At 56.5% G+C, this 26823-nt stretch overlaps 1 protein-coding gene across 13 annotated transcripts in view; it reads left to right on the top strand.

Moving 5' to 3' along the window:
* CRTC1 (CREB regulated transcription coactivator 1) overlaps positions 1–26823 on the top strand; it is a 73712-nt gene that overhangs the window by 34490 nt on the left and 12399 nt on the right. For 8 of the 13 annotated variants that reach the window (XM_082381337.1, XM_082381346.1, XM_082381341.1 and 5 more), the window contains exons 2-9: positions 11391–11507; positions 12736–12783; positions 14342–14479; positions 15509–15570; positions 17574–17668; positions 19738–19823; positions 23040–23080; positions 23559–23779. In XM_082381337.1, coding sequence (XP_082237463.1) covers positions 11391–11507; positions 12736–12783; positions 14342–14479; positions 15509–15570; positions 17574–17668; positions 19738–19823; positions 23040–23080; positions 23559–23779 — 808 coding nt within the window. Of the gene's footprint in view, positions 1–11390; positions 11508–12735; positions 12784–14341; positions 14480–15508; positions 15571–17573; positions 17669–19737; positions 19824–23039; positions 23081–23558; positions 23780–26823 lie in introns of those variants that run through there. The other 5 variants (XM_082381336.1, XM_082381345.1, XM_082381340.1 and 2 more) reach the window with 3 other exon arrangements.

Below are 26823 nucleotides of genomic sequence, written 5' to 3'. Positions count from 1 at the left end.
AACAGGGACCTACTATACAGCACAGGGAACTATATTCAGTATCTTGTAATAACCTACAATGGAAAAGAATCTGAAAAAGAACAGCTATATATATATTTGTGTAACTGAATCACTTCGCTATACACCTGAAACTGACACAACATTGTAAATCAACTCTACTTCAGTAAAAAAGTTGTTTTGGAAAAAAAAAGAATTTAATAACAATATAAGGATCAAAAAATACCAGAGATTCAAAACAAAACCAAAAACAAACAGAAGAAAAACAAAACAAAACCCGGAAATCTATTCCCTCATAGTTCTGGAGACGAGCAGTCCCAGATCAAGGTGTGTGCAGGGTTGGATCCATCTGGGGGCTCTCAGGGGGAATCTGTCCCAGGCCCCTGTCCCAGCTCTGGTGGCTTCTCGTAACCCTTGGCTGTAGCTGCACCCTCCGATCTCTGCCTTCACCTTCACACGGCCTTCTCCCTGTCTGTCTCTGTGTTCTCTTCTTCGAGGAGCACTAGTCATTGGATTTAGGGATCTCCCGAAATCCGGGATGACCTCATCTCAAGAGCCTGAACTAATCACAGCTGCAAAAACTATTTTCAAACAAGGTCATATCCTGAGGTTCTGGGTGGGCATGCAGCCCCCGTATAGTGGCTGAGCTGATTCACCTTGGGCTGTTTCTGCTCCTCCGTGCTGCCTTGCACGTGCCCCCACCCGGCCCCCGACCCGTGACCCTGGTGAACAGGCACATGACTTTACATTTGGGCCACTGATTCTGGAAACACCAGGCGTGATTGTCCACCCATCACATCTCTGTCTTCGGCAGCCCCGGGGCAGCACGCACCACTTGTCACCTCCGCCTCACTGACTCCCGGGACAGGTCCAGAGAAGACCTTTCCTTGCAGGCCACCCCACGCTGCACCCTGGGGGCTCCTGCTGGGAGAGTCCTGGGGTCCCTGGGCTTCGCCTGGGCCTGGCTAGCTGTGGGTGTTCCCAAAGGACTCAGGGTGTGGAGCGGTTCTGGGCTTGCCAATTCCAGATACAGCTGTTGAGAATTCCCTGGTGGTCTGGTGGTTAGGACTCCGTGCTTCCACTGCAGGGGGTGTGGGTTCCATCCCCGGTCAGGGAACTGAGATCCCGCATACTGTGCAGTGCAGCGAAACGAAACAAAACACAGGACTTCCCTGGTGGTCCAGTGGTTAACGATCCACCTTCCAATTCAGGGGATGCGGGTTCGATCCCTGGTCGGGGAACTAAGATCCCACATGCCATGCGGGGCAACTAAGCCTGCGAGCCGCAACTACTGAGCCCATGCGCTCTGGAGCGCCACAACTAGAGAGAAGCCCGCGTACCGCAGCGAAGAGCCTACACGCTGTGGCTAAGACCCAACGCAGCCACATAAATAAATAAATAAAGAAATAAATATTAACAAAACACAACAACAACAGATACAGCTGTTGATGGTTGCTTCCTCAGGATGGGAGCTGGTCCCTGAGGCACCTACAGAGGCCAGGCAAGCAGGGCCCCAGCTGTCAGGGCCTGTTGGCCCACCAGACAGACACAGGCCGGCAGCTTACCCGTGAGAGGGTGCTGCGGACCGAACTGTGTTCCCCAGATTCCTGTGTGGAAGCCCTAGCCTCCAGTGTGACCATATGTGGAGATGGGGCGTGCAAGAGGTGATTGAGGTGAACTGAGGTCATAAGGGAGGGTTTCTGATCCCATAGGACAGGTGTCCTTATAAGAGGGAGAGAGAGACTTCTCGCTGAACACACCCCAAGGAAAGGCCACGTGAGGACACTGGGAAAAGGCAGCGTTCTGCAGGCCAACAACAGGGCTCTCACCAGGGGCTGTGCCGGCACCCTGATCTCGGCCTCCAACCTCCGAAACTCTGAGAAGTACACATCTGCTGCTTAAGCCGCCTAGTCTGTGGTATTTTGTTACAGCGGCCCGAGTTAATACAGAGGGTTATTTTGGAAGTAAGGGGTCAGGGTAGGCTTCTTGTCATGTTTGAGCTGAAACCCAAAGGATGAGAAGGAGCTCCATGGAAGGTTCCAGAAAAGGGTGAGGTGGGTGCAAGGGTCCAGAGGCAGGAGGCAGGGGAGGGCCTTGTGGGCCACCAGGAAATTGAGGTTTGCCAGGAAAAGAGCCTGGATTGTAACCGAGGCCCCGTCCCGTTTCCCAGGTGACCTCAGGGCGAGCCAGTCATTCCCCCCGGGCCTCAGTTTCCCCCCTTGTAAAACGGAGGTGAAGCCATGTCTCCCCATCTCAGGGCTGCTTCAAGGCCCCACCCAGAGTGGGTGCCTGGCTGGCAGGCAGGGGAGAGAGGCCCCCCAGGAGCCAGCTGTGCTGCACTCAGACCCCAAGGGACCCTTCCTACATCCCAGCCCGACCGTCTGTGCTCAACAACTGCCACCAACGAGGGAAACAAAACATGCTCAGAGCGGACCCTCTGATTCAGCTGGGGTTGGGGATTTGGCAGCGGCAGCAGAGCCTGATTAAAGGCATTCCGAGGCGCACTCGGTGTTTGTGTATCTGGTTCTGTATTTACACTTTGGGAACGAGTGAGGAGGCAGCTGGGGAGTGTCTCAGTCGGCCAGGGGGCCGGGGGCCGGGGTGACTCAGCCTGGAATCCACGCTCGGCCACATGCCTGTGATGCTTTCATTCATTCCCGGGTTCATTCATTATTCCTTCCCGTGCTCGGTAGACGTGTAATGAGAAACTCCAGTGTACCGGGCACGCTTCGGGGGGGCAGCCTGGCTCTCCTCACTGTGGAGCCGTCAGTTGGCGTGGGGGCCCATGGTGAGGTGGGACTGGGGCAGCAACAAAGTTATCAACAGTGAATTATTACTATTTTTGGCCGCACCGCACGGCTTGCAGGATCTTAGTTCCCCGACCAGAGATTGAACCCGGGCCCTTGGCAATGAAAGCACAGAGTCCTAACCACTGGACCACCAGGGAATTCCCAACAACAGTGAATTAAAAATGTACCAAAAGCCTAAATGTAAGAGCTCAATCTGTAAAATTCCTAGAAGGAAGCATAGGTGTAAATCTTCCTGGACTTGGGTTAGGTGATGGAGTTTTAGATGTGACACTAAAAGCACAAGCTAAGAAAAATAGATTAATTGGAGCATATCAACATTAAAAACTTTGATGCATCAAAAGACTGTCAAGAAAATGAAATATCTGCAAACCATATAGCTGATAAGGGATTAAGATCCAGAATATATAAAGGACTCTTATAACTCAACAAGAAAAAGACATACAACCCAATTTTTTTAAAAGGCAAAGGACTTGAATAGACCTTTCTCCAAAGAAGATGTACAGTGACCAATAAGCACATGAGAAGATGCTCAACATCACTAGTCATCAGGGAAATGAAAATCAGAACCGAAATGAGATACCACCTCCCACCCATCAGGATGGCTATTGTCAAAGCAACAGACACTAACAAGTGTTGATGAGGATGTGGGGAAATTGGGACCCTCGTGCCCTGCTGGTAGGAATGGAAAATGGTGCAGTAGCTGTGGGAAACAGTCTGACAGTTCCTCAACAAGAGAAATACGGAGTTACCCTATGATCCAGCAGTTCTACTTGGAGGTACATACCTGAGAGATTTGAAAACAGGGACTCAGATACTTGTCCATGCATATCCACGGCAGCACTAGTCACAGTCGCCAAAAGGTGGGACAACACATGTGCGTTCATAGATGAATGGACAAAATGTGCTCCATCCATGCGGTGGAATATTATTCAGACATAAAAAGGAATGAACCTCTGACATGTGCTGCCGTGTGGACGAACTCTAAAAACACCATGCTGAGAGAAAGAAGCCAGACACAGAGGGACAAATAGTGTGCGATCCCATTTATATGAAATATCAATAACAGGCAAATCCATAGAAACAGAAAGCAGATTAGTGGTTGCCTGGGCTCTGGGTGGGGGGATGCGGAGCAACTGCTAATGAGCGCTGGGTCTCTTTTGGGGTGATGGGAATGCTCTGGACCTAGCTAGAGGTGATGATCCCACGACACTGTGAATGTACTAGATGGTACTGAATTGTACAATTTCAAAGGGTTCATTTTATGTTGTGTGACTTTTATTTTGATAACAAAGAAAAAAAATGTTTAAAAAGGGAGAAGAGTGGTCCCGGGCCTTCCTGGTTGGGCACCTGTGCAGGCACAGCCGTCTCCCCCAGAGCCCCAGGTTTCCGATCCTTTCCAGAGCGGGCAGGAGAGGTGTGGGGAGAGACGGCACGGCCCACAGATGTTGTGAATGGAGCCCGGGAGGGGCCGTCTCCCCTCCCCAAACACGTCTGGTGCACGAGCTAAGACCAGGCAGCCTCTTGGGGCCAGGCCTTGGAAGGAACCTGGAGGGACACAGCCAAACTAACTGGGGTGCACACACCTCTCAGGGACTGCTGGCCCCGGAAAATGTACTGGCAGCTCCACGTGACTCAGAATCAGACCCTTTCAGGGGCTCTGCGGGGCTCCCTCCACAGGCCCCTACCGCTGCTGGAATACTTGGAGAACCTGATGAAGCCCTGGTCTCTCCCTCCCAGGGAATAACCCCCAAAGGTGACCCCTCTGCTGTTGGCAGCCTCCTGAGGACTCCACCTAGGGGAGCCCTGAGGGGCAGTGCTTGGGCCAGGGTGTGCGAATCCCCTGGGGTCCTGCTCAGCACTTAGGTCCCAGGAGGATCCTGCACTTGAGATGGGATTTGCTCTCCACCTCCCTCTCAGGAGCGGCTCTTTGCCTGTGTACTTGGGAAGCTGTCTGTTCTTCCTTGGGCCTCAGTTTCCCCAGAGTCGGGGGGTGGGCTGTCCCACGTGGGCGCAGGAGAAACATTGTCCCTGCCTGGGATTCTGAGCACATCGAACAGTTAGTTGTTCCTGCATTCACATGTTCAGCTGTTATCTGGTCTCTCAGTCCCCATGTGAGTGCCAAGCTACTCATTTGTGCCAGGGTCCTTGCAGGGCTGACAGTCTAATGGGAGGAGATGGACCTTGGTCAGGTGGTTTTGGATAGTGAGCCGTGGAAGGAGGTGACCCCATGGGGGAGAGGTGCGCAGTGTTGGGCTGGCCCAGTGGGAAGAGCCTTCTGGAGGAGGGAGGGCCAGTGCAAAGGCCCTGAGGCAGTTACCTCAGCTGGTAGAGCACAGTGGTTGGGGGAGAGCAGAGGGCCAGACAGTGCAGGCCTTCGTGGTGAGAGGGGGAAACAGGTCTGCTGAGAGCTCACAGCTCCTCTCTGGCGCTCTGCTGCGGCCCCCATGCCTGCCCTGGCTTTGCAAGACAGAGCTCAGCCTTCAGCTACTCCCCTTAATTTCATTAGAAACTTGGCCAATTGCCATGGTGGCTGCTGATGGGCCTGACCGAGGCCGGCTCCTTCTAGACAGCGAGGCCTGGGAGGGGTTGGCAGATGGGAATTTGCTGTATCCTGTGGGGCTCCCAGAGGATGGGGGCTGCCCTGGAGAAGTGACTGCATCTGCCATGCTATGCCTTCCCAGGGCCACGGGCCCCCGTTCTTTCCCGGCCTTGTGACCCCTACTCCTCCCAGTCCCTTGGATGCTGCCAGGATCGGGGGGTGTGTGCCCGGTAGGGATGTGGACACAGACTGCGGATGCACGCTGTGCTGGGCAACTCTGTCCCTGTGGGGTCCTGTCAGCAAGGGGATTGGGAGAGGCTGGAGAAGCCACCCATTTATACACGGTTCTGTAGGAGGAGTGGGGGTCGGGTGGGGGAGAAGGACTTTGTATGGGGGTGGGAGGGCCGGTCCTGGCTCAGGCTGTGTCAGGGGCCGGGGCGGGGGAACCCTGTGTGGAAACGAGGGGCCCAGGGCGAAAGCAGGACCTGAAGTGGCTTTTTATAGTGAGACTTGTGCTGGGTCCCCCTTGACAGAGCCGAAGTGGTTGGGTTGATGCTCTGACTGTAAGCTCCCAGAAGAGCTGGCGTGCTCTGATCTGTGATGTGATGTGGCCTCTGTGACACTCTGCGGTCCCAGCCACCCGCTGGTCCACAGGGTTATGCGAGAGTCAGGTTCCAGGAGTGGAGTCCATGGCCCACTTGGCCACTTCTGAGCTCGATGGCCCTGGGCAATTCCCTTGCCTGCTGAGTCTCAGTTTTCCCATCTGGAGAGTGGAGTGTGCTGGTAACCTCCTCAAAGGGCCTGTCTTATTACTATTTTTTTTCTTTTTTTTTTTTTCTTTTTGGCCTCGCTGCACGGCTTGTGGGAGCTTCCCCGACCAGGAATTGAACCTGGGCCACCACAGTGAAAGCCTGGAATCCTAACCACTAGGCCACCAGGGAACTCCCAAAAGGCCTGTCTTAGGTTGAATTGTGTCCCCTCAAAAGATGTGTCCTGGGGACTTCCCTGGTGATCCAGTGGTTAAGACTTCACACTTCTGGGCTTCCCTGGTGGCGCAGTGGTTGAGAATCTGCCTGCTAATGCAGGGGACACGGGTTCGAGCCCTGGTCTGGGAAGATCCCGCATGCCGCGGAGCAACTAGGCCCGTGAGCCACAACTACTGAGCCTGCGCGTCTGGAGCCTGTGCTCCGCAACAAGAGAGGCCGCGACAGTGAGAGGCCCGCGCACCGCGATGAAGAGTGGCCCCCGCTTGCCGCAACTAGAGAAAGCCCTCGCACAGAAACGAAGACCCAACACAGCCAAAAATAAAAATAAATAAATAAATAAATTAATTAATTTTAAAAAAGGGATTACAAAGATGCACAAGGAAACTTTAAAAAAGAAAAAAAGACTTCACACTTCCACTGCAGGGGCCACAGGTTTGATCCCTGGTCGGGGAACCAAGATCCCCCATGCCTCATGGCGCCCCCCACCCCCCAAAAAAAGATATGTCCACATGCTCACCCCTGGAACCTGGGAATGTGACATTACTTGGCAAGAGTGTCTTTGCAGGTGTAATTAAGGGTCCCAAGATGAGATTAATTCTAAATTAGGATGGGCTCTGAATCCAATGACAGGTATTATTCTAAGAGAAAGGAGAGGGGGATTTGAGACACAGACACAGAGGGAAAGGCCGTGTAGAGACAGAGGCGGAGATCGGAGCGAGGCAGCTGTGAGCCAAGGACGCCTGGAGCCCCCCGAAGCCAGGAGGGGCCTGGGACGGATCCTCCCTCAGAGCCTCTGGAAAGAACCAACGCTGTCCACACCTTGATTTTGGACTTCCACCTCTTGAACTGTGAGGGAGTGAATTCCTGTTGTTATAAGCCCCCCAGTCTGTGGTAATTTGTTATGGTTGCCTCAGGACCCTTGAGACAGGGCAGTTGTGATGCTTAAATGTGCTGAGACTTGAGAAGGGTTCTGTGGCCCACGGCGGGGGCTCAGGGGTGCCGTCTGCAACACTTGGGGTGGGAGGGTGGCTCAGAGGGTGCCTAAGGTCTATGCTGTGCTTCCTGGTCATCTGTTGTGTCCCCATTGGCCTCAACCCTGAAACACCTCCGACCCCTAGGGTGTGGCACCACGTCGTTGGTTGGTTGGTTCACACCTGAGAGCAAGAGGATTTGAGAGACACGAACTGGACTGTTCTGGAAAGATCTGGGGCTGCAGGATGCTGGTGGGAGGCGAGGCCAGACATGCAGCAGCACTTCCTGGGGGTCCGGCGTGGCCCCATACAGTGCTGGCACCAGACACGTTGTGACCAGTAGACCGTGAATGTCGGGAGCCCGCCACCTGGTGGGTACAGGATGGGGATGGTGGGTAGGGTTCATGGGCCAGGCGTTTTGGATGAGGCAAACGTGGCTAGACAAACCAAGAGGCATATGGAAAAGGCCTGGGTCAGTCAGTGGTGCTGTCATTTTTCTTCCTTTTGACCCAGTAAAGGAAGAGGGTAGCTTTAGGGGAAGCTGGGCAGGGTGATTCAGGAACTCCCTGTGCCATCTTTGCAGTTTTTCTGTGAACCGAAAACTTTATTAAAAACAACAACAAAGCCAGAGGCCAGTGTGAAGGTGGCTTGGGGGGGCCTGCTCCTTGGGTGGGGTGTCAGGGAGGCCCCTCCAGGATGGGTGTGGAGGGGGAGCTGTCACAGGCTGAGGCCCTGGGGGGGGTCACAAACTCGGGGTGCTTTGGGGTCAGGTGGCCAGAGGAAGAGTGGGGAGAGCAGAGGGCAAGGAGGCCACAGTGAAAGCGTGGGTGATGGACCATCTGCCTGCCCTCAGCATCTGGAGTGGGGTCCACCCTCACAGTCGGGGGGCCTGGACTTGGACCCCAGGCTGTCTGACTCACAGGCGAAAAGCAAGGGGGAGCCTGGGAGTCACAGCTCCTTTGAGCCGGTGAGTCTTGTCCAGGCTTCACTGCCCTGCCTGCGCCCGCCTCTGCCAAAACCCATTGAGGGTGGGGTGAGGGGAAGGGGCGGCCTAAGCCTCCTGAGGGCATCGGGAGTTACGTTGGTGTCCTGAAAGGTTCTTATATGGCCTCCAAATGGGACTGTCACCTGGCTGGTGAAAGTCAGCTCCTGAGAGTGGGAACAGTGGTGTTCATTCATTGATTGATTCATTCACTCATGTGTTCTATGTTCCTTTGTTCCACCAGCAGGTGCTGCTGAGTGCTAGACCCTGGCTTGGATGCCGGGTTTATGTCAAGGTTGGGGGTAGGGTAGGGTAGGAAGTGCCATCGAGGGGGTACAGAGTGAGGACCACTGGGCGGAGGGATGCATGAGGGACTGTGGCTTGACAGCGGGAAGAGGCATGAGCTTCAACGTCAGGCAGCTTGTTAGACCCTGACTGGTGGTGTCACTCTGCTGTCCTCCTTGTGGACCCTCTGAGGCATCAGGTCCATGGGTGGAGCCCAGTCTGGCACCTCCTCACCCCAGGACCTTACTCCTGGGGTTTCCTGGCCAGGCCTGGGACGGCAGTCAGCCCCTGCAAAAGTTAAGGGGGTCCCTAAGACCACCTTCACATCTGACACCAACTGCAGAATTTGAGGGTTCCCAAGACTGCATTCAGCTCGGCAGTTCACTGGAAGGACTCAGAAGTCACTGAAAACCATCATACTCACAGTCACGGTCTATTACAGTGAAAGGACACAGATCACAGTTGGCATGGGGCGGCGGCCAGGAGACTTCCAAACACAGAGCTGCAGGTTGTCCCTTCCTGTGGAATCACATGGACAGTGCTTGCTTCGCCCAGCACCAGTCTGTGATGACATACATGGGGGTTGTCAACCAGGGATGCGCCCCAAGCCTTGGTGTCCAGGGTTTTTATTGGGATTCGCCACGCAGACTCTGCTGACTGCTGTCTCCAGCCACTGCAGAGGGTGAGCTGGTATTGCATTGGCCTGAGACCTCCACCCGAAGTCACACTGTTGGCATAGATACCAAGCGTGGCCCGAGGACCTAGGCAAACTGAAACACTCTTATCAGGCAGGGCTTTCAATTCCCAGGAGCTGGGGGCAAAGGTCAAACTGCCCTGGGCCAGGTTAACTCTCCTGCACAGCCCCACATACAACCGAGGGTGAGCACAGGGGTCCCCCAAAGAACGAGTGGAGCCCCACACTGTGTCCACTCCAGAGGCCGCACCACAAAGCCTGACATTCCCAAAGCACAGTGGATGAGGGTTGGGAACCATCGAGGGAAAGAAAGGCTCCACCGGAGGGCCGGTGTTGCAGCAGCGCACAAGCCGTGAGCAGCCTGTCCCCAGTCTGGGCTCCCTCTGGCCCGGGACGTGACAGCTTTGCAGAGTACTTTCCTGGATGCCGGGGTTTCCAGAGCTGGCAGTTCAGCCTGTGACAGAAGCATGTGTGGTATAAGCACTTCCTGTATCACACACCTGTCATTTGTGCACACACGCTCACCTGGACCACCCACTCTAGAGAGGGGGAAACTGAGGCTCAGAAGGGTGCTGTAGCCCCCCAGGGCCACATGGTACTTGAGAGGTGGTTCTTGAGAGGTGGATGTAAGGCGAGTTCCTGCCACGTGGCTCAGACACAAGAAGGGGCGGGGGGGCGGGTCTCAGGTCCAAGGTAACCCGTGCCCATCGCCCATCCTGCTTGGCCTCCCCCTCCCTCCTGACCGGGAGTTGGCCTATTTCATCTCATGCAACCGCAGGGAGGGACACAGTGGGGTGTTCACGGTGAGCGTCTCCAGCCACTGGAGACAGAGCCTGGGCTGGACCCTACAGATGCCTGAGAACCACCCGCGGAGGAACGGAGCAAGGTCAATCTCCCTCCCGGCTCCACCGCGGCTCGCAGGAAACAGCTGTTTACCTGGGTGAGGTGCTCGGCTGGGCGAGCAGCCAGTTCCCGAGCTTCACTTCCCCCTCCGGTGTCGGAGGCCCCCCAGGAAGCCGGGACTGGCGTGGGAGAGCGGGGCGGTGTGGGCGGACAGCAAACGGAGCGCTGCCAGGAGCTGTTTGTGAGGGAACGTGAGCCGGTCTTGTTGTGTACACAGTGTCGACCCTAGCAACCACCCCAGCCGGCTGGAGCGGACACCCACCCCTCCCCGGGTGCCCAGCTGCCACCCCTCCGTCACAGCACCTGCATCCCAGCCAGGGCAGATTGACGGGCTTTGGGGACCTGGCTGAGGGCCTAGGGCCACCGGTGGTGTCAACCAGGTCACGAGCATCTGCTATTCCTGGCAAAGTGGAATCGATGCTCCAGCGAGGAAAGGCCAGGTCCCAGCCCTGCTCCAAGGCAGCCGTGGCTGGTCAGGGAGCCCCGGACTCCTGGTTCTGAGGCCTGGCCCAGCGGGACGAATCCCCACGCGAGTGATGGACAGAGGACTGTGCAGGGACGCAGCCGCCCCAGACGAAGGCTCTGTAATGCGTGAGGCTGGCGGGACAGGCAGAAGGAGCCTGGGGGCTTGGGCAGGACTCCTTAGAACTCAGGCGGGGTCTGGCAGACCCTCTCGCCCTGTGTGTGCTGTCAGAGGGATTGTACATGCTGCACTTTGAAAGCCAGCACTGCACTTCTGAGCTGGCCTCTCTGATTCAGGCCAGTGGAAAGACAATTCCTCCTGTGTCCGGGCGTAAATTCGCAGCCTCTGGCCCGCACCCCAGGAACGCAGCCTTTGGCGTGATAAGAAATGGTTCCCCCGGGTGGGTGAGGGGCCTCCTGTACAGGCTCCAGGCTCCAGGTCCACTTGATACTCTTGCTTATTCACAAATTGTCTGAATCAGCTGGTCACGCCCCCTCAAGTTCACGGAGGCAGCGCCCCCAGGGCGAGTTTCCCTGCCTGGGGAGGGCCACCTGGGCGTCTCGGGTCTCTGATTCTGTTGGTTTTGGTGGAGAGATTCATGGCTCCTTTGAGAATCTGAGTCATGGGGGTGCCACACCCTCTGTGCCTGGTGCCACTGACTCCACTACTTGGGGCCCTCGGGAATGGCGCTCCGCAGGGTGTGCTCAGGAACCACCCCCCCGCTCCCCCCACGCTATAGCTGTCGGTTTCTCTCTTGCAGCTCCAGCTCCAAAAGTCCCAGTACCTGCAGCTGGGCCCAAGCCGTGGCCAGTACTATGGTGGATCCCTGCCCAACGTGAACCAGATTGGGAGCGGCACCGTAGATCTGCCCTTCCAGGTGAGCCCCCATTCCTCTCCCACACCACCTCCCACCTGGAGTGTGTTGCAGTCTGGGCCCTGGCCACAGAGCAAGAGAGCGTGCATGACAGCCTGTGAACAGCTGGGGTCACCGGACAATTGCCGCCGCCCACCCGGCCCCCGCCTACTCCTTCCCCTGGGATGGCCTGGCCAGGCCTCACCCGGATCCCTCCTTCCCATCCCCTGTCAGCAGAGCCCACAGCGAGGCCGAGGTCTGGCTGTGAGTGTTTCGGCAGCCGCTACACCTGTTGGCCGGCTGTGCGGCAGCGGGAACCGCTCAGGGCCTCTGGGGCTTGGCTCCGTCCCGCTTCACTAATCCGCAAGCCCAGCAATTCTCAGAAGGAGGCCCCTCAGCCTGACCCCACTTGTCTGCAAACGTTTTCTGGCAGAGACCCACACAGCACGGCTCCCGCAGGCCGCATAGCTGCCGCGCACGTCCTTATCATAAATATAAGAACAGATAAGGTCCACCGCCTGCCTGGTGCAGGGCCGGCCTCTTCTCCCAGGCCATGTCCCTCGACCCTGGTCTGCAGGTGGAAGTGGGGGCACGGTGGGCCCAGGAACTGGGCCGATAGCTGGGTCCCCCCCTCCAGCACGATGTCTGGACTCTGCAGGGACAGGTCCACCAAACAGCCACGCACTTGTCCCATTGCTGGGACAGAGCCCCAGAAACAGCCACGTCCGCTAGCATGTTGACAGGCCAGGTGGCGCTGGGTCGGTCCCACAGGGAGCTCAGTCCCCACCCACCCCGCAGTCATTCCCCTGCTTGTAGTCCTCCCACACTGCTGCTGGGATGTGGCAGGGCACCAGCCCAGGGTCCCGCAGGCTGGCTTGGGGTCCGGCTGGCTCAGCTCTGAATCCCCAGGGCCTCTTGGAGCACGGCCCTCCTCAGATGGCCTCCACATCAGAGCAGATAGATGCATGGGGCTGTCATGCTGATCTTGACATGCTCCAAAAGCCTCACCTCTTTGTCAGGGCCCTTTCTAGTTTGGGTTTTCTCCTCTTCTCCCTGGCTCCCCTCTTCCTCTGTTTCCCCATCCCCTCCTCCGTCAAGGACAGTGTCTCTCTGGGCATCCCCAAGCTTGGCCCTGCCTGAGGCCACTGTAGAGCCCCCGAGGGCCGAGGGTGCATGGGGGCCTGTTGGGCTTCCCACTGGGGGGCCAGGCGAGGCAGGAGTGTCTCAAAGTCTTGGTTCTTTGCATTTTCAGCCCAGCGGATATCTGGGGGAGGCTCTGGCAGCGGCTCCTGTCTCTCTGGTAAATGAGCCCCTGGGCTGAGGCCTCGGCATCCCCGGCACGTGTGTGGGCGCTGGGTATTCCTGTGCGGCCGCCCCCGTGGCCCAGCGGGAGGTGTCCCATCTGCCAAACGGAAGCAGATTCGCTCTGCACCCCCTTGTCTGGGGAAGTGCGTATGGTCGCGTCGAGAGACCCCCTTCCCCGGGGGATCCTAGCATGCGTGCCAACGCTGCATGGTTCGTTCCTGTGACACATGCACACACGCGTGTGCGTGGATCCTAGACTCGGCCTGGCGAGCTGGGCTGTGGCTGGGCCCGAGCTTCTCTGTGCCTCTGGCTCTGCTTCAGCCGCCTTGGTTTCCCCTCTGGGCTTTCAGGCATCTCTGGGAGGAGATGAACGGCCCCTGTCCTCTGGTGTCTGTGCCTGGACAGTGAGGTTCCTACCCTCCCTCGGTCACTGCCATCTCCCGGGCCCCACAGCCCTTTGGAGGCAGAAGCACAGAAAGACCCAAGCTGGCAGCGTCCTTGCTGGGTCAGAGAAAGACGGGGTCCCCGGACGCCAGGGGTCCCCGGACGCCAGGGAGAGAAGTCAGCCCTGAATGCTAGCCGAGGTGTTCGGACAGGTGGAGAAGAGCAGTGAGCCAGCCAGTGGCAGTCTTCCGGAGGAAATTGCTTTTTGCCTGGCTGCCCAGAGAAGACAGAAGGGCCCGAGGGCCAGATGGCCAGGTAGGAGGCTGGTAGCTGCATCCAGAGCTAGCTAAGGCTGCCAGTCTCGCCCCAGTCAGATGGTGAGGGGCCCATGGCACCAGGGCTGGCGGAGAGCAGGCTCCTGGGGGCCTCAGGAGCATGGAGCCAGGGGCGGGAGCTGGCCGTGACTGGGGGGCCTCATGCCAGCCCCAGGTGCTGGAAGGGAGCCCCGTCCGGCCAAGCTGTGGCCCAGGGCTCCGGAAAGTGCCTGCACTTGGCTGCTGGTGGTGCTGGGACAAGGCCGTGGGGGAGAGTGCGTGGGGGCCGAGTTTCAATCAGGACCAGCCCCAGGCTCCACGAGGAGCCTCCAGGGAGCCAGCACTTGGCCAGGTGGGCCCCTGACGTCCTGGGCTGGAAGCCCTGGGGCTGTCTCTTGGCAGGCCCCTCCAGGGATGACGTAGGTGGGGAGAGGAGGCCGGCCAGGCCCGGAGAGAGAGGGCGGAGGCCTGTCTGCACCTGGCGAGGCTGGGAGGGGGTGCTCGGGCCGTCTGCACCCCTGGCACCCTGGCCGGCTCCGGGCCCCGAGCTTGCGCCGCTCTGCCTGGCCCGTGCATGCCAGCTGCACTGCACGCCTGCCGCCCCGGCACCTGGAACCCCAGCTCGCCGCCACCCCTACAGTGCTCGGAGGCTGGGGGCAGGGGCCGAGGAGGAAAGGAAGCCCGTCTGGAGTAGCCGAGGGTGCCTCCAGAACTGGGCAGGGGGGTTGTGGAGGGACCCTGAGGTCAGATCCTGGGGGCAGAGCTGGGGTCGGATCTTGGACCACAGCTGGTAACCGTGGTTTGGGTTTCCTCTCTTTTTTTCCATCTCTTCCTCTCCTCCCTCCCCACCCCCAGACACCCTTCCAGTCCTCAGGCCTGGACACCAGCCGAACTACCCGGCACCATGGGCTAGTGGACAGAGTGTACCGGGAGCGTGGCCGCCTTGGCTCCCCACATCGCCGGCCCCTGTCAGTGGACAAACATGGAAGGCAGATATCCTTTTCCCAGAGGATGGGGGTGGGGGGGGCGGGGACCACTTCATCCAGCTGATGGACCTGACTGCTGCCAGCTCTGTGATAGAATCAGGGCCTCTCCAGTCCTCCAGGGCTACCGGGCCCCACCAAGAGGGGGTGCCATTGCATGGCAACCCTGGAAGACTTCCTGGAGGAGGCAGTGCAAGCTGAGGAGCCTTTAGCCAGGTGGGGGCTAGGGGAGCACAGGGAACAATGACACAGAGGAGGCCACTGGAGCACACAGCCTGAGATGAGAGTTGGGAGGGTACGCTCAGATGCCTGACTGGGCAGAGGGGCCCAGGAAGGCTGTGAGCAGGGCACCCACACGTCAGGGCCATGGTGGTGGACCCCTCTGGGGGCCATATGGAGCCAAGGCAGTGGGGCCAAGGGGGATCTGAGCCAGACACAGATCAGAGGGAGGCTTGATCTGAAGACACAGAATTTGCCTTTGCACCTCTGCCAAGCAGAGAGGTTGTCAGGAATGCCCCCCCCACCACCACTGACTTGGCTGCCCCTTGGTACTTAACCAGCCAGGCTCCCCCGCCACTAGGGTCTGAATGGCTGCTCCTGGGAACCCCGGCTCTCTAGAACAGAGAAGTCTGTTCTTTCCTGGTTCTCGTTTCCATGGGCTAGGGGAGCCTGAGCAACTGGGCGCCAGACCAAGCCCTTGGGCCCTGGGAGTCACCCCGTCAGCCCAAAGAGTCAAGACTGGGGTCAGCTGAACTAGACTCCCTGCAGCCCCCCCTGCGGGCCCCCGTTTCATGGCTGAGGCCCCTCTTGGAAGGGGTGCAGCCTGCACGTGCGCTTGCAGGGGGTGAGTGCTGAGTGCTAGGTGGATGGGGCTGCACCCTGGGGGCTGCTCGCAGCCAGGCAGGAAAGGCCCCCGCCCCGAGGCCCCAGCTGTTTGCCGGCTCCCAGCAGCCTGGCTACTCGGGCTGGCCAGCGCAGGGTTCTTGGGGCTCAGGGCAGGGCCTCAGCCGACAGCACCATCCCCTTAACTCATACTCACGCGGACAGCTGCCCATATGGCACCGTGTACCTCTCGCCACCTGCAGACACCAGCTGGAGAAGGTCAGTGACCCAGAGCCAACCCCCAGCCCTCTCATGGGAAACAAAACTATACTTTCATCGTGGCCGTGCTTGGAAAACCAATACGCAGTCACTTAAAAATGACAAAACTTAGAAGCATCCAGAAGTTTCTAGAAATCAGCTCTATCCCTGTAAACAATGAGGTCACAGTTTTGGGGTCTTCCAGGGATTTTTTTTTCCCCTCTATTTATGACTTTTTTTTTCCTTTTCTTTTTTAAACAAAGTTGGGATTGTAGTGAATATTCAGTGTTGTCACTCGCTTTATTTAATTTAATGCTCTGGTGTGATTGTTTCCCACATTCCTGAAAAGCCACAGAAAATTTGATTGGAAAAGTATTATATATTTATTACTAGAAGATTAGGAAAATACATAAATGCATCTAGAAGATGAAAAAAAAAGTCCATAATGCGATCATCTAGGAAGATCTAAGATAACAACAATAATATAGTTAATATAAATACCTACAATAACACAGGTGATAGTCGCACACCAGTGTGAATGTACTTAATGACATAGAAGTGTATACTTAAAAATGGTTAAAAAGACAAATTTTGTATTTATTTTACCACACATACACAAAAAAACATATGTAGGTGACTTCAGTAAACAAAGACCCAAAGTAAGCAAGCTGTTAAAAAAAAACACAGCACAAAATATATCATTCAATTAGGGACTTCCGTAATTAGGGACTTCCCTGGTGGCGCAGTGGTTGAGAATCTGCCTGCCATCGCAGGGGACACGGGTTCGAGCCCTGGTCCGGGAAGATCCCACATGACGCGGAGCAGCTAAGCCCGTGAGCCACAACTATTGAGCCTGTGCTCTAGAGCCCGTCAGCCACAACTACTGAGCCCGCGTGCCACAACTACTGAAGCCCGCGCGCCTAGAGCCCAAGCTCTGCAACAAGAGAAGCCACCGCAGTGAGAAGCCCACGCACCGCAACGAAGAGCAGCCCCCGCTCGCCGCAACTAGAGAAAGCCCACGCGCAGCAACTAAGACCCAACAACAAAGACCCAATGCAGCCAAAAATAAATAAATAAATAAATAAATAAATTTTAAAAATAATGTAATTAAGTGCCCACCAAGCACGTGTTCAATATACCAGGTCCTATTTCAACCATCACATACATCAACTGATGTAAGACGCACAGACGTCTGTGGAGTTGGTGCTGTTATCCTCCCCATTTTAGGCATAAGAAAGCGCGCAGAGAGGTCAGAACACTTGCTCAGGGACAGACAGCTGGTGGGGAGCCAGGATCCCCCTGCCTCCTCACAGCTCAGCTGGCCCCAGGGTCAGAGACAGCCCGGTCCTCTGTAACCTGCTGTTGTCCTTGAACCAAGTTTCCTCCACGTCACTCTCAGTGTCTGGGACATCCCCGTTGGGTGTGTGTGGCTCTTTCCCCAAATTGGCTATGCAGCTGGACCTGCCCTTTGCGTGTCTGCCCAGCTCCCCATGGCTGCCCCTGGTTTCCTAGGCAGCTGAGGGGTTTTTCTGGGGACCTTCCCTCCAGGCACCTGCAGCTGGGGGCAGATTGTGTTATTGGGGCAGAGAGTGGAGCCTTTCCCAGACTCCTGGGAGCACTGGGGTGGTTGGAGCAAGACCCCCCTTGGCCGTTGGTCACCAGTAGGGGACTCCATGATGGGTTCATACCCCCAAGGCTGGGCCACTGTGGGACTGTCAGGCCCCCTCTCTTCAGGGTTTCAACAGGAAAGCACTACCCTTTCCCTAAAGCCGCGAAGGCCATCGAAGGGGCAGGTATGGGCAGGGGCTGGTTAGGAACGGAGGGACAGCTGTGCTGCAGCCTTTGCAAACGAAAACCACAGTCACTGTTGTGGTTCTTCAGGGTTTTTGCTCAGGTATGCAGCTCACAAAAATGACCCATGACTGCCACCCTGTTCCATCGGGTGGGTCCCAGATAGAGTGGAGCCAGGACTGTCCCTTTGTCCCCTTTGGGGCCAAGGCTCACTGTCTCTCTCCTCTCCCCAGGACCAATTCTGACTCTGCCCTGCACCAGAGCACAATGACGCCCACCCAGCCAGAGCCTTTTACGGGTGGGTCCCAGGACGCACACCAGAAAAAAGGTATCAACAGGGCCCATGGGTGTCTTTCCTGGGGTCAGGCAAGTCCAGTGGGTGACCGCTGTGCTCCCAGAGGTCACAAATATGTAGGTGGACAGACCTGAGAAGGAAGACTCAGCAGGTGCTGTGGGACAAGGGGAGGGGTTCAGGGAAACTTTGAGATGGCGCTATTTGAGTTGGATTTTGAGGAGTGGGTAGAAGTTTTCTAGGTAGAGAAAACAGTCCCTGCAAACTCAGATTGGCTTCTGATTATGGATTCAGGGTATGGCCGTGCAGTCTGGGGGCCTTGCAGATTCTTTCAAATGTTGGGAGCAGCAACCCCGGGGAAAAGGGGCATTTATCAGCTCGTGACCAACAGTCGGAACTAGATGCGCAGCTTCAGGTACCGTTTGATCCAGGGCTTCACACTGGATTGTTTCCCGGCTCTGATGCTCGGAACCTCTTGGTTCACAGGGTCTGTCCTGGCAACAGTGGGTGGAAAAGAGGCTAACTGTTCCCTAACTCTTGTCCAGAGCCTCCTTTCCAACTGGGTCATGCACACACCCCTGCAGCTGGGGCAGATCTGTGCCCAGGCCTCAGTTCCTCCTTGGAGCCAGGTATGGAGGCAGCATCCCTGGGACCTTCCAGGAAGGTACATGGCATCTTAAAAACTGGGGCAGTGTCACCCAGAGAGGGGAGTGTGACGCTGTGAGGCCAGCCCTAGAAACCCATGTGGGCCTGATCTGCTCCAAGACACTGAAACCAGACAGTTAATCATTTACACTGCAGGTCCAAACGTTTACCACTTTTTTGGTAGCATTTCACCGTGCGAGTATGTAAACATACCGGGGAGATTTTGCTGATAGAAGAAGGATGGTCAACCAGAACTTCACCCCTTGGTGGGCAGGGGCTCTCCTCGTGTGATCTTTCCAGCTCATTGGGCATCAAAGGCGAGATTGCAGAAGGGAATGTCTCCATAATAAAGGCGAGGGTTCCAAATGCCTAGGGGTGACGAGAATGGACCTGGCACTTCCTTCCTGTTCCTGATGCTGGGGGCAATTCAGAGGGCGCTGTCTATCCTGAGGGGGGTCCTCCAGGAACTTGGGGCTTTGGGAGTGGGTGAGTGGGCTTTGCCCTCCCCAGGGACTCTTTGTGACCGTGAAAGGACCCCTGGCAGCTCAGAGTCCAGTTGGCCTTGGTGGGGGGGGGGACACATCACCTCTCCCCGTTCCTCTAGGAGGGGCCCAGGCAGTAATGAAGTCTGGTGTTAGCCTGGCTGTCCTCCCATCCCCCAGTCCAGGTTTCTAGAAGGAGGAATTAACCTCGTCCTTCTAATTGTGTTCGTAGTGGTGCTATTGCAGGTGAAAAACTGAACCTCCAACAGGCATAAAGAAATTGGATCTCATAAAGAAAGTGTTTAATCTCACCTCAACTGAAAGTTGTAAGGAAAGGGGCCTTCAGGCACAGCTGGTTCCAGGGCCTCGAACGATGCCCATCCAGTCCCTCAGACCTTCTCTCTCCTCCTTTCCTCCTCTGGGACTGGTTGGCATTGCAGCTAACTCACGGAGCCGTAGCTACCATGGTTGGATCGACCTCAGACTACGTTGAGCTACGTGGCTTGGTGCCAAAAGCCCAAGAGGGGCCCGGCCTCTGGGTGCTGACAGCCCAGAGGGGGAGGCAGGTGTCCACAGGGCTGTAGGTGGGGTGCACGGGGTGAGGCGACCAGTCATGGGAGACGAGGAGAGATTCTTGGCTGTTCTCTGCAGCCCGAGGCCCGAGTGGGTCCTGTGAGAGGCAGAGTCGACACACGTCCTTAGCTCCAGAGCTTTCATTTTCATTTCTTTTTAAGTCACAGGTTCTCTGACTTTTTTTTTTTTTTAACTTTTCTTTTTCTTTCTTTCTTTCTTTTTTTTTTTTTTCTAAGGAAACTCTTTTTTACTTTAGTACAATCCCCAGAAGTTACTGTTGGGGCAGTTACATTCATATCACGGTCGTGACTCTATAGGTCAGGGAAGTGCCCTCCTGGTGCCCCCACGCAGCTGCAAAGATTCCTTTTCTGCTTCTCCTTCTTCTCCAACCCCACCCCACCCCAGTCTTACTATTAACAGTCCCTGGAATGGAGGAGACCACATCAGAGATGGACAAGAACCTTTCCAAGCAAGCATGGGACACCAAGAAGGTAAGAGCCTAAGAGTTTTCGGAAGTGGTTTTCCTTCTTGATCTTTTTTTTTTTTTTTTTTTTTAATAGCACAACCCACGTGAAGATGGTGGAATAGCACACTGGGGGAGCGTCGCCTTCCCTGAAGTGTGAACCTCATTCAATTTTTTTTTTTGGCTTTGCTGCACAGCATGCGGGATCTTAGTTCCCCAGCCCGGGATTGAACCTGGGCCCTTGGCAGTGAGTGCTCGGAGTCCTAAGCACTGGACCACCAGGGAATTGCCTAAACCTCATTCAGTTTTGACCAGTCGCATAAGCCTTGAATACTAATGGCAGGCCTGTTATGCTGGTGAAAACCATGTAAAGAATTAAAATCTATGTTCACTTTGGCAGCATGTATACTAAAATTGGAACAGTGCAGGGAAGATTAACATGGCCCCTGTACAAGGATGACGTGCAGATTCACAGAGCGTTCCATATTTTTATGTGTAGTGATGGATGTTAACTATTAACTAGACTTACTGTGGTGATCACTGCAGTATATACAAATATCGGATTATGATGTTGTACACCTGAAACTAATATAATATTATATGCCAATTATACCTCAATGAAAAAAGAAAGAAAGAAATTGAAGCCAGGGAAGTTAAGTGATTTGCCCGAGGCTGTGAAGATACTTAGGGTTTAGAACGTATACCTCCTAATTTTTAGCCTGTGATCGTTCTACTAACCCACAGTATTGGGTAATTATCATCGTTTATCGTCATTCTTTTTTTTTTTTTTTTTTTTTTTCTGTTGCACCGCACCGCACGCGGGATCTTATTTCCCCAACCAGGGATTAAAATTGTGCCCCCTGCCAGTAGAAGCACGGAATCCGAACCACTGGACCTCCAGGGAATTCCCTGTTGTCATTCTTAAACATAAACTTCCATTCACTTGCACAATAATTGCAGCTTTTATTCGAGTACAGAGTCTGCTTGGAATTCCCAATTGGATTGGGATTTCTGTGTTATTTCCAGGTCCAGAAACAAATTTCTCAAGTTCAGCCTACAAAAATGTGTAGTGATAAGATAGAATTCGTGCCATGAATACAGATTTCAACGAATTTGAATAGAACAAAAATGCATTTAACACTAAAGCGATTTTGAATGTTTTTTTAAAAAAAATTGAAACCCATTGCCGGTCAAGTTGCGGTGAAGGGGCAGCAACGAGAATTGCTCGTCCCTGTCAGGAACTCGGAGGCAGATGATGAATGAGCAAACAGCACTATGTTCCTCAAAGGCATGTGTTCAGAACGTTCGGAATCAACAGGAAACAACCTGAATGTTCGACAGTAGGGGATTTATAAGGAAATTGTCCTCAGTCCCTCGTGTGGAAAGCTCTGTGTGTATGAGTTGGGATCTTTGAAGGAATTTTAAAGGCATGAGAGACTTGTGATAAAACTGGTATGTGGAAAGAGCAGGATAAAGCTGTTTAGAAAGGCACAAGACATGTAAAGATGCCCACAGATCCCTGGGTGTGCAGGACCAGGCTCTGGGGGAGACCCGAGTGCAGCTCTGAGCAGCACTATTGGCCTTTTAATCTCCATCTGCATGTTCCAGTTTTGCACAAGGAACGCATATGATTTTCAAACGTGGGGGGAAAAACTTAAAAATTCTAACAACCCAAACAAAGTCAAAAAGTAACTGAAACGTCTAGTTGCAGAGAGGTGCGTCAGTAAGGACAGCAGGGTCCCTACACATGCCCAAATGTGGTGCTGCCATAAAGAAAGTGAAGATGGCCAGCGTCGTGACTCTGGGGAGGGGGACGGCCCCAGCATCCTGGGAGTGAGAAGATGGTGGCAGAGCCCAGCATCTTGGCGAGACTTCCTTTAACTGCTGCTCGAAACGATGCATCTGTGAGGATGTCAGTAAAGGAATTCCTGTGGATTCGTTGGGGGTGGGGTGGGGGGTGATGGGTGAATTTTTAATACTGTTTAGAAATCTATTAGGATCCCATAACATTCGTGGAATGCTTTTGAAAAGATTTTTTAGAAAAAGTCATTGTCAAAGTGCTTTGTAAAAAATCTGGTAATGAAGCGAGTGTTTACTCACGGAATTAAGGAGCCTGTGGCCAAGTAGAAACCCGTTCCTCCGGCATTCCCTGCAGGGGCTAAATGCCTGCTGGTCACGTGTCCCCCCCTTAGGCTCCCCAGTCACTGCCAGTCGGGCCTCCCCCACCCCACCGCACTGGGTGTGTGCATGGGAGGCAGGCCTAGCCCCCCCCCCCCCGCCGGTGTGTCCACGCTCCTGTAACGCGTCAGCCAGGAGTGTCTGCCCCAGGGCCCAAGAGGCAGAGAGGAATAAGGGAACATGACACAGCCAAGCCCTCCACTGGCATGCCAGGTTCTGTTCAGTCATGTCTGCTGCCATCGGAAGAGAGTTTCCTCCTTTGTCCTTGAACAGGTCTGGGGACCCTGCCTGGAGCCTGCAGTTCTTGGATGGCGATAGTGTCCCGGGTTCACAGAAGGGGAAACAGGGTTTCTCTGAGACCCTCTCCCCGGGGCTGGTCTCCAGGGCAGCCACGGTCTCTGTCCTTGGGCCGCGTGGGCCAGGGAGCACGTCAGCACCAGGGTCGCCGTGGGAGTCGCAGCTCTGGGGCACCGCACCGCTGGAAGGCGGGTCAGCAGGGGGCGTGGGGAGCACCCTCTGTGTTATTTAGGGCATGCGGTTTGAGCCTCCTCAGGCTTCTCCACGTGGTGTCCTTCCTTGCCATGGACAGAGGCGCACAAAACAGAGGCAGCCCCTGCCACTGGAGCCCTGTCTGCCTTGACTCAGGAGTGACACAGGGTGTTAGCCTGGAGGCCCCTGGGTTTTCAGTGGCCCTGCCCCCCGGCTGGCTGCTAACAGCCATGGTACAGCCCTGGGGGGTTCAGATGTGAAGAGTGGGCAAGCTTCCTCTTCTTCCCCAATGCCTGCTCTCACAGGGGACCACACCACCCCTGGGCTGGGCCCACAGGTAGACAGAGTTGAAGCTGGGAGGGGGCTATAGAAAGACCATCTCCACACAACTCTTGGTTTTGCCCCTGGGTGTGTCTGGGGCAGGCCCCCCCAATCCCATGGGGCCACGTGTTCTTCATCTGCAGGTAAACTCCATTCTTGTTGAGCATTTCTTAGCCCTGGTGGGGAGAAGCCATGTTGTGAGGAGGAGCAGCGCACATGAGGAGGCCAGCTCAGCCTCTGCTGTCTTCTCTTTCAGACGGGGTCCAGGCCCAAGTCCTGCGAGGTCCCTGGAATCAAGTAAGTCTTAGCAGGGCCCACCCTGTGTGCCCAAGGCCACCCTGGGCTGCTTGGACGATGCTAGGGCTTCCCCTCCGCTCATGAGGCTACAAATCCTGACAAGAGGGGAACTGTGCTGCTGGCAGCCACCCAGCAAGCCCCACCGCAGGGGGACACTCCTTCCCTTCCTTCCCTGAGATGACAGAGCCCCTGTCCTAGCCCCAGCACACTTACCCCTCAGACACACCCTTTTCCTGGGCAGTGGGAGGACCCTCACCCCGGCCCCCATCCCACAGGGATAGGCTGCTTCCTGAGGTTCCACTAGAGGTGCTGACAGTCGTTTCTCCAGCAGGGCAGTGCCTAGTTATGGGGTGTCATTTTGCGCCTGCGAATTTTTTTGCACCAGCCTTCTCCTGCCCCTGCCACAGCTTTCGTGGGAGAACAGGCCAGCCGCCGCCCCAAGAGCTCACCGCCCCCTCTGTCTGGCCTTTCCCCCCAGCATCTTTCCATCTGCCGACCAGGAAAACACTACAGCCCTGATCCCTGCCACCCACAACACGGGGGGCTCCTTGCCTGACCTGACCAACATCCACTTCCCCTCCCCCCTCCCGACCCCGCTGGACCCCGAGGAGCCCACCTTCCCTGCGCTGAGCAGCTCCAGCAGCACCGGCAACCTTGCAGCCAACCTGACACACCTGGGCATCGGCGGTGCCGGCCAGGGTAAGGCCGGGCTGGGTGGCGGGGACACTCCCTTCCCTGACAGAGGTCACTGTCTAGTGAGAATGACAAGTGTGTTTGAATGATGACTTAGCAGGGTCACGTCCAAAATGCCAGGCATGGGGGTGGAGCACAGAGTCCACCAGGGGGGTTCAGGGTTGCCAGGCTGACCCAAGGGGAAAGGCATCTGGGCAGAGGGCACAGCCTGGGCAGAGGACCAGGGCTGGGAAAGCTCATGCCCCCAGGGATGGGACCATGGTTCTTAGGGGGGGCTGGGGGCTTCAGAGAGTTCAGGTGGGCCAGGCTTTCCTCATGCCCCTCATCAAGGGACAGGCCTGATCTGTTCCTCTCCCCCACCTCTCCCACTCCCCCCACCCCGACCCCCCAATCCCCCGACCATGGCTGCCTGCTTAGGATGCTCCAGCCCGGCCCTTTCCCCTGAGGGCGTTTCATGGGCCCCTGGCCTGTCCCAGTATCCCCCGGTGCTGCCCCAACCCTGTTCCTCCTCGGGACTTCTGGCAGCACCGTCCTCCTGTGACTCAGGCAGGGACCCTGGAGGTGTCCTCCTCCACTCAGACCCTCTCCCCTGCGTGGCCTCCATCTGCTTGCTCCCCGCCCAGCCCCTGCCTCTTCTCCACCCAGAAGGGCCATCAGCTCATGGCCCTCCTCTGGTCAGGACCTTGCACAGCACCTCAATTTCCTCCCTAGTGAAAGCTTGAGACCCCCAGGGCCCCCTAATTCCTGCTCCCCATGCCGACTCCTCTCCAGCCAACAGGCTTACCGCTGACCACCGTGGGGCCTTTGCACACGCCACCCCACCCACACAGCGCTCCTCCTCCAGGCTCCTCACCCCATTCCCTACGCAGACCGCCTCCCCTCCCCTCTGCAGGCCTTCCTGACTCCCTGCCCATGCCCCTGCCCCCTCTCACGCTGGGTTGCTTTTCTGCACTCACCGTGCTGCTGTTGAGTCACTATTTTGCTCTTTCGTCTGTCCTCTGGGCTGGGCCTTGATCTCCCATACCCTTGCTCTGACCCCTCTACCCACGTTGACTGTGGGAGGCATGGGTTTGCGCCCAGGGAGGAGACAGGACGGGCCCCCAACAGCCTGGTGGTGGGACGGGCAGGAGGGGCCGTGGGGACTCACGTGTGTCCCCACATGTCTCCGGACTCGGCGGTCGGTGAGAGCACTGCCTCGCTGTGCCCTCACTGTCCTGGAGCCACAGCACAGGTCAGCGCTCACCCCGTCCACAGGCCCACGGCACCTCCGCCCCGAGCATGGTGGGTAGCGCCGCGCAGCGTTTTCTGAGAGAGAATCACACACTCAAATTTGTGTTTGCCACACTTGCATTTGTGTTTGCCACACTTGCTCTGGCTGCCCCGGGGAGAAGCTGACTGTGAGGAATGGGCGGCAGCCCCTGGACCAGGGCAGAGCCCCACTGGGAGCTTTGCAGAGAGATTTCAGGGTGAAATTGGCCAGCCTTGGAGCCGGGTTGATTCAGGGAGTGAAGGAGAGCAAGGAGCCCGGAGTCATTCCCGGCTTTGGTGCCGACCGGGCCAGGGCCAGGTGAGGGTTGTTGAGGGTGGTGCAGACGTTCCCTAGGTATTTAGGCGAGGAGATAGAGGCCAGAGTGGTGAAGAGGAGAGTGACATTCTGCCTGATGCCATTCAGGCTGTGTTCTTTTTCCCATGCACCTGGCCCCGTGCCCACTGAGGCTCAGCCATCGGGCAGAGGATACTGGCCCTGGCCGTGTGCACCCCACTCACCCACCCACACCTCCAGGGAAGGCCCAGAAGGCAAAACGAGCAGATTCAGGGGAGCCCCAGATCCGTGGCCCTCCCAAGACACCAGTGGGTGGGCAGCGTCCACAGATGCCTGTGCAAGGCAAGAAATCAGAAGGCCGGCCCTGGGGCTGCTGGCCCTCCAGCAGAGAGTTGCTGTTTCCCGGCCCCCGTTTTTCTCCTCACGCCTTGGCAGCAGCCTCCAGGGCACCACCCCCTCTGCTGGAGGGCCCTTGGCAGCCCCCCAGGGCCCGCCCGGGAGCCTCGCACCTCCAGCCCACGCCGAGTCTAAACAAGTACAGGAAAACACAACACATGTGAAAACCATAGATGCGGGAACGAGTGCAGACCCCGAGCGTGGGGCCCAGACCCCAGCCTGCCTGGCTCAGAGCTTCGGCCCGGTAATGTCTGACATGTGTTCGGTTGTTTGCGAACCTGCCGCTCCAGCAGCTTGCCTGGCAGGGGCCTCACTCTCCGGGCGTGTTTTAAATCAAGCAGAGCCGCTGGCCCCTGGCACACATGGAGATCGCCCCCCCACACCACCCGGCCCACCCTGCAGTCAGGACGTGAGCCGGTGGAGGAGGAAGAGGGAGGCCTCCGCCGCCAGGGAGACAGTGGCCCCTCTCATCTCCTTCCAAGTTTGCCGAAGTCGTTTCCCTGGCTGCGCGCCGGAAGCGGGAAGTGGGCAGGCTGAGGTCCTCCTTCCCTGCACAGCTCCGTGGCCGGCTAGCCCCGTGCACAGGGCTTCCATGCCACTGGGGCGGGCTCCTGCCACCTGGGCTGCCCTCCCCTGGCAGCTCTCCCTGCCCACGCTAGGCTTCCCTTCCAGCTGGCCCCGCTTCTTTTCCTGAAGTTGATCCAGGTTGTCAAAAGGAACTCAACAGCAAGGCATCCCTCAGCCCTCCCGGCCCAACTGGTGTCTCAGGGGGTGGTGGCCGCCCCATGTGAGGCCAGGAGCTCACGTTACAGGCTAGCAGAGGATTAAAATCTCCCTTGTCTTCAGGACAGATGTCAGAGGCAGCAGCCGAAGGGCCAAATCCAGCCCCCCAGTATATTTTGGCTGGCCTACGATTGTGTGTGTGATGCTTTGAATTGATATTCAAATATGCATGTAAAAACCTGGGTTTCCAGCTTCTCTTGAAGAGTCAGGCCCAGCAATGGTGGGTCGAGGTCGTGTGCCTCAAGCTGGGCTAGAGCACTGCAGTTTGCTGCGGGCCCCTCCCGTCCCCGTCGCCCCTCAGTTCCCCTCTCTCTTGGCATCTGCCTCT

This window comes from Balaenoptera borealis (genome assembly GCF_965194805.1).
Source record: "Balaenoptera borealis genome assembly, chromosome: 2".
In the NCBI taxonomy this organism is placed as follows: Eukaryota; Metazoa; Chordata; class Mammalia; order Artiodactyla; family Balaenopteridae; genus Balaenoptera; species Balaenoptera borealis.
The sequence above is the reverse complement of the archived record's forward strand: the minus strand, read 5'-3'. Positions and strand labels throughout refer to the sequence as shown.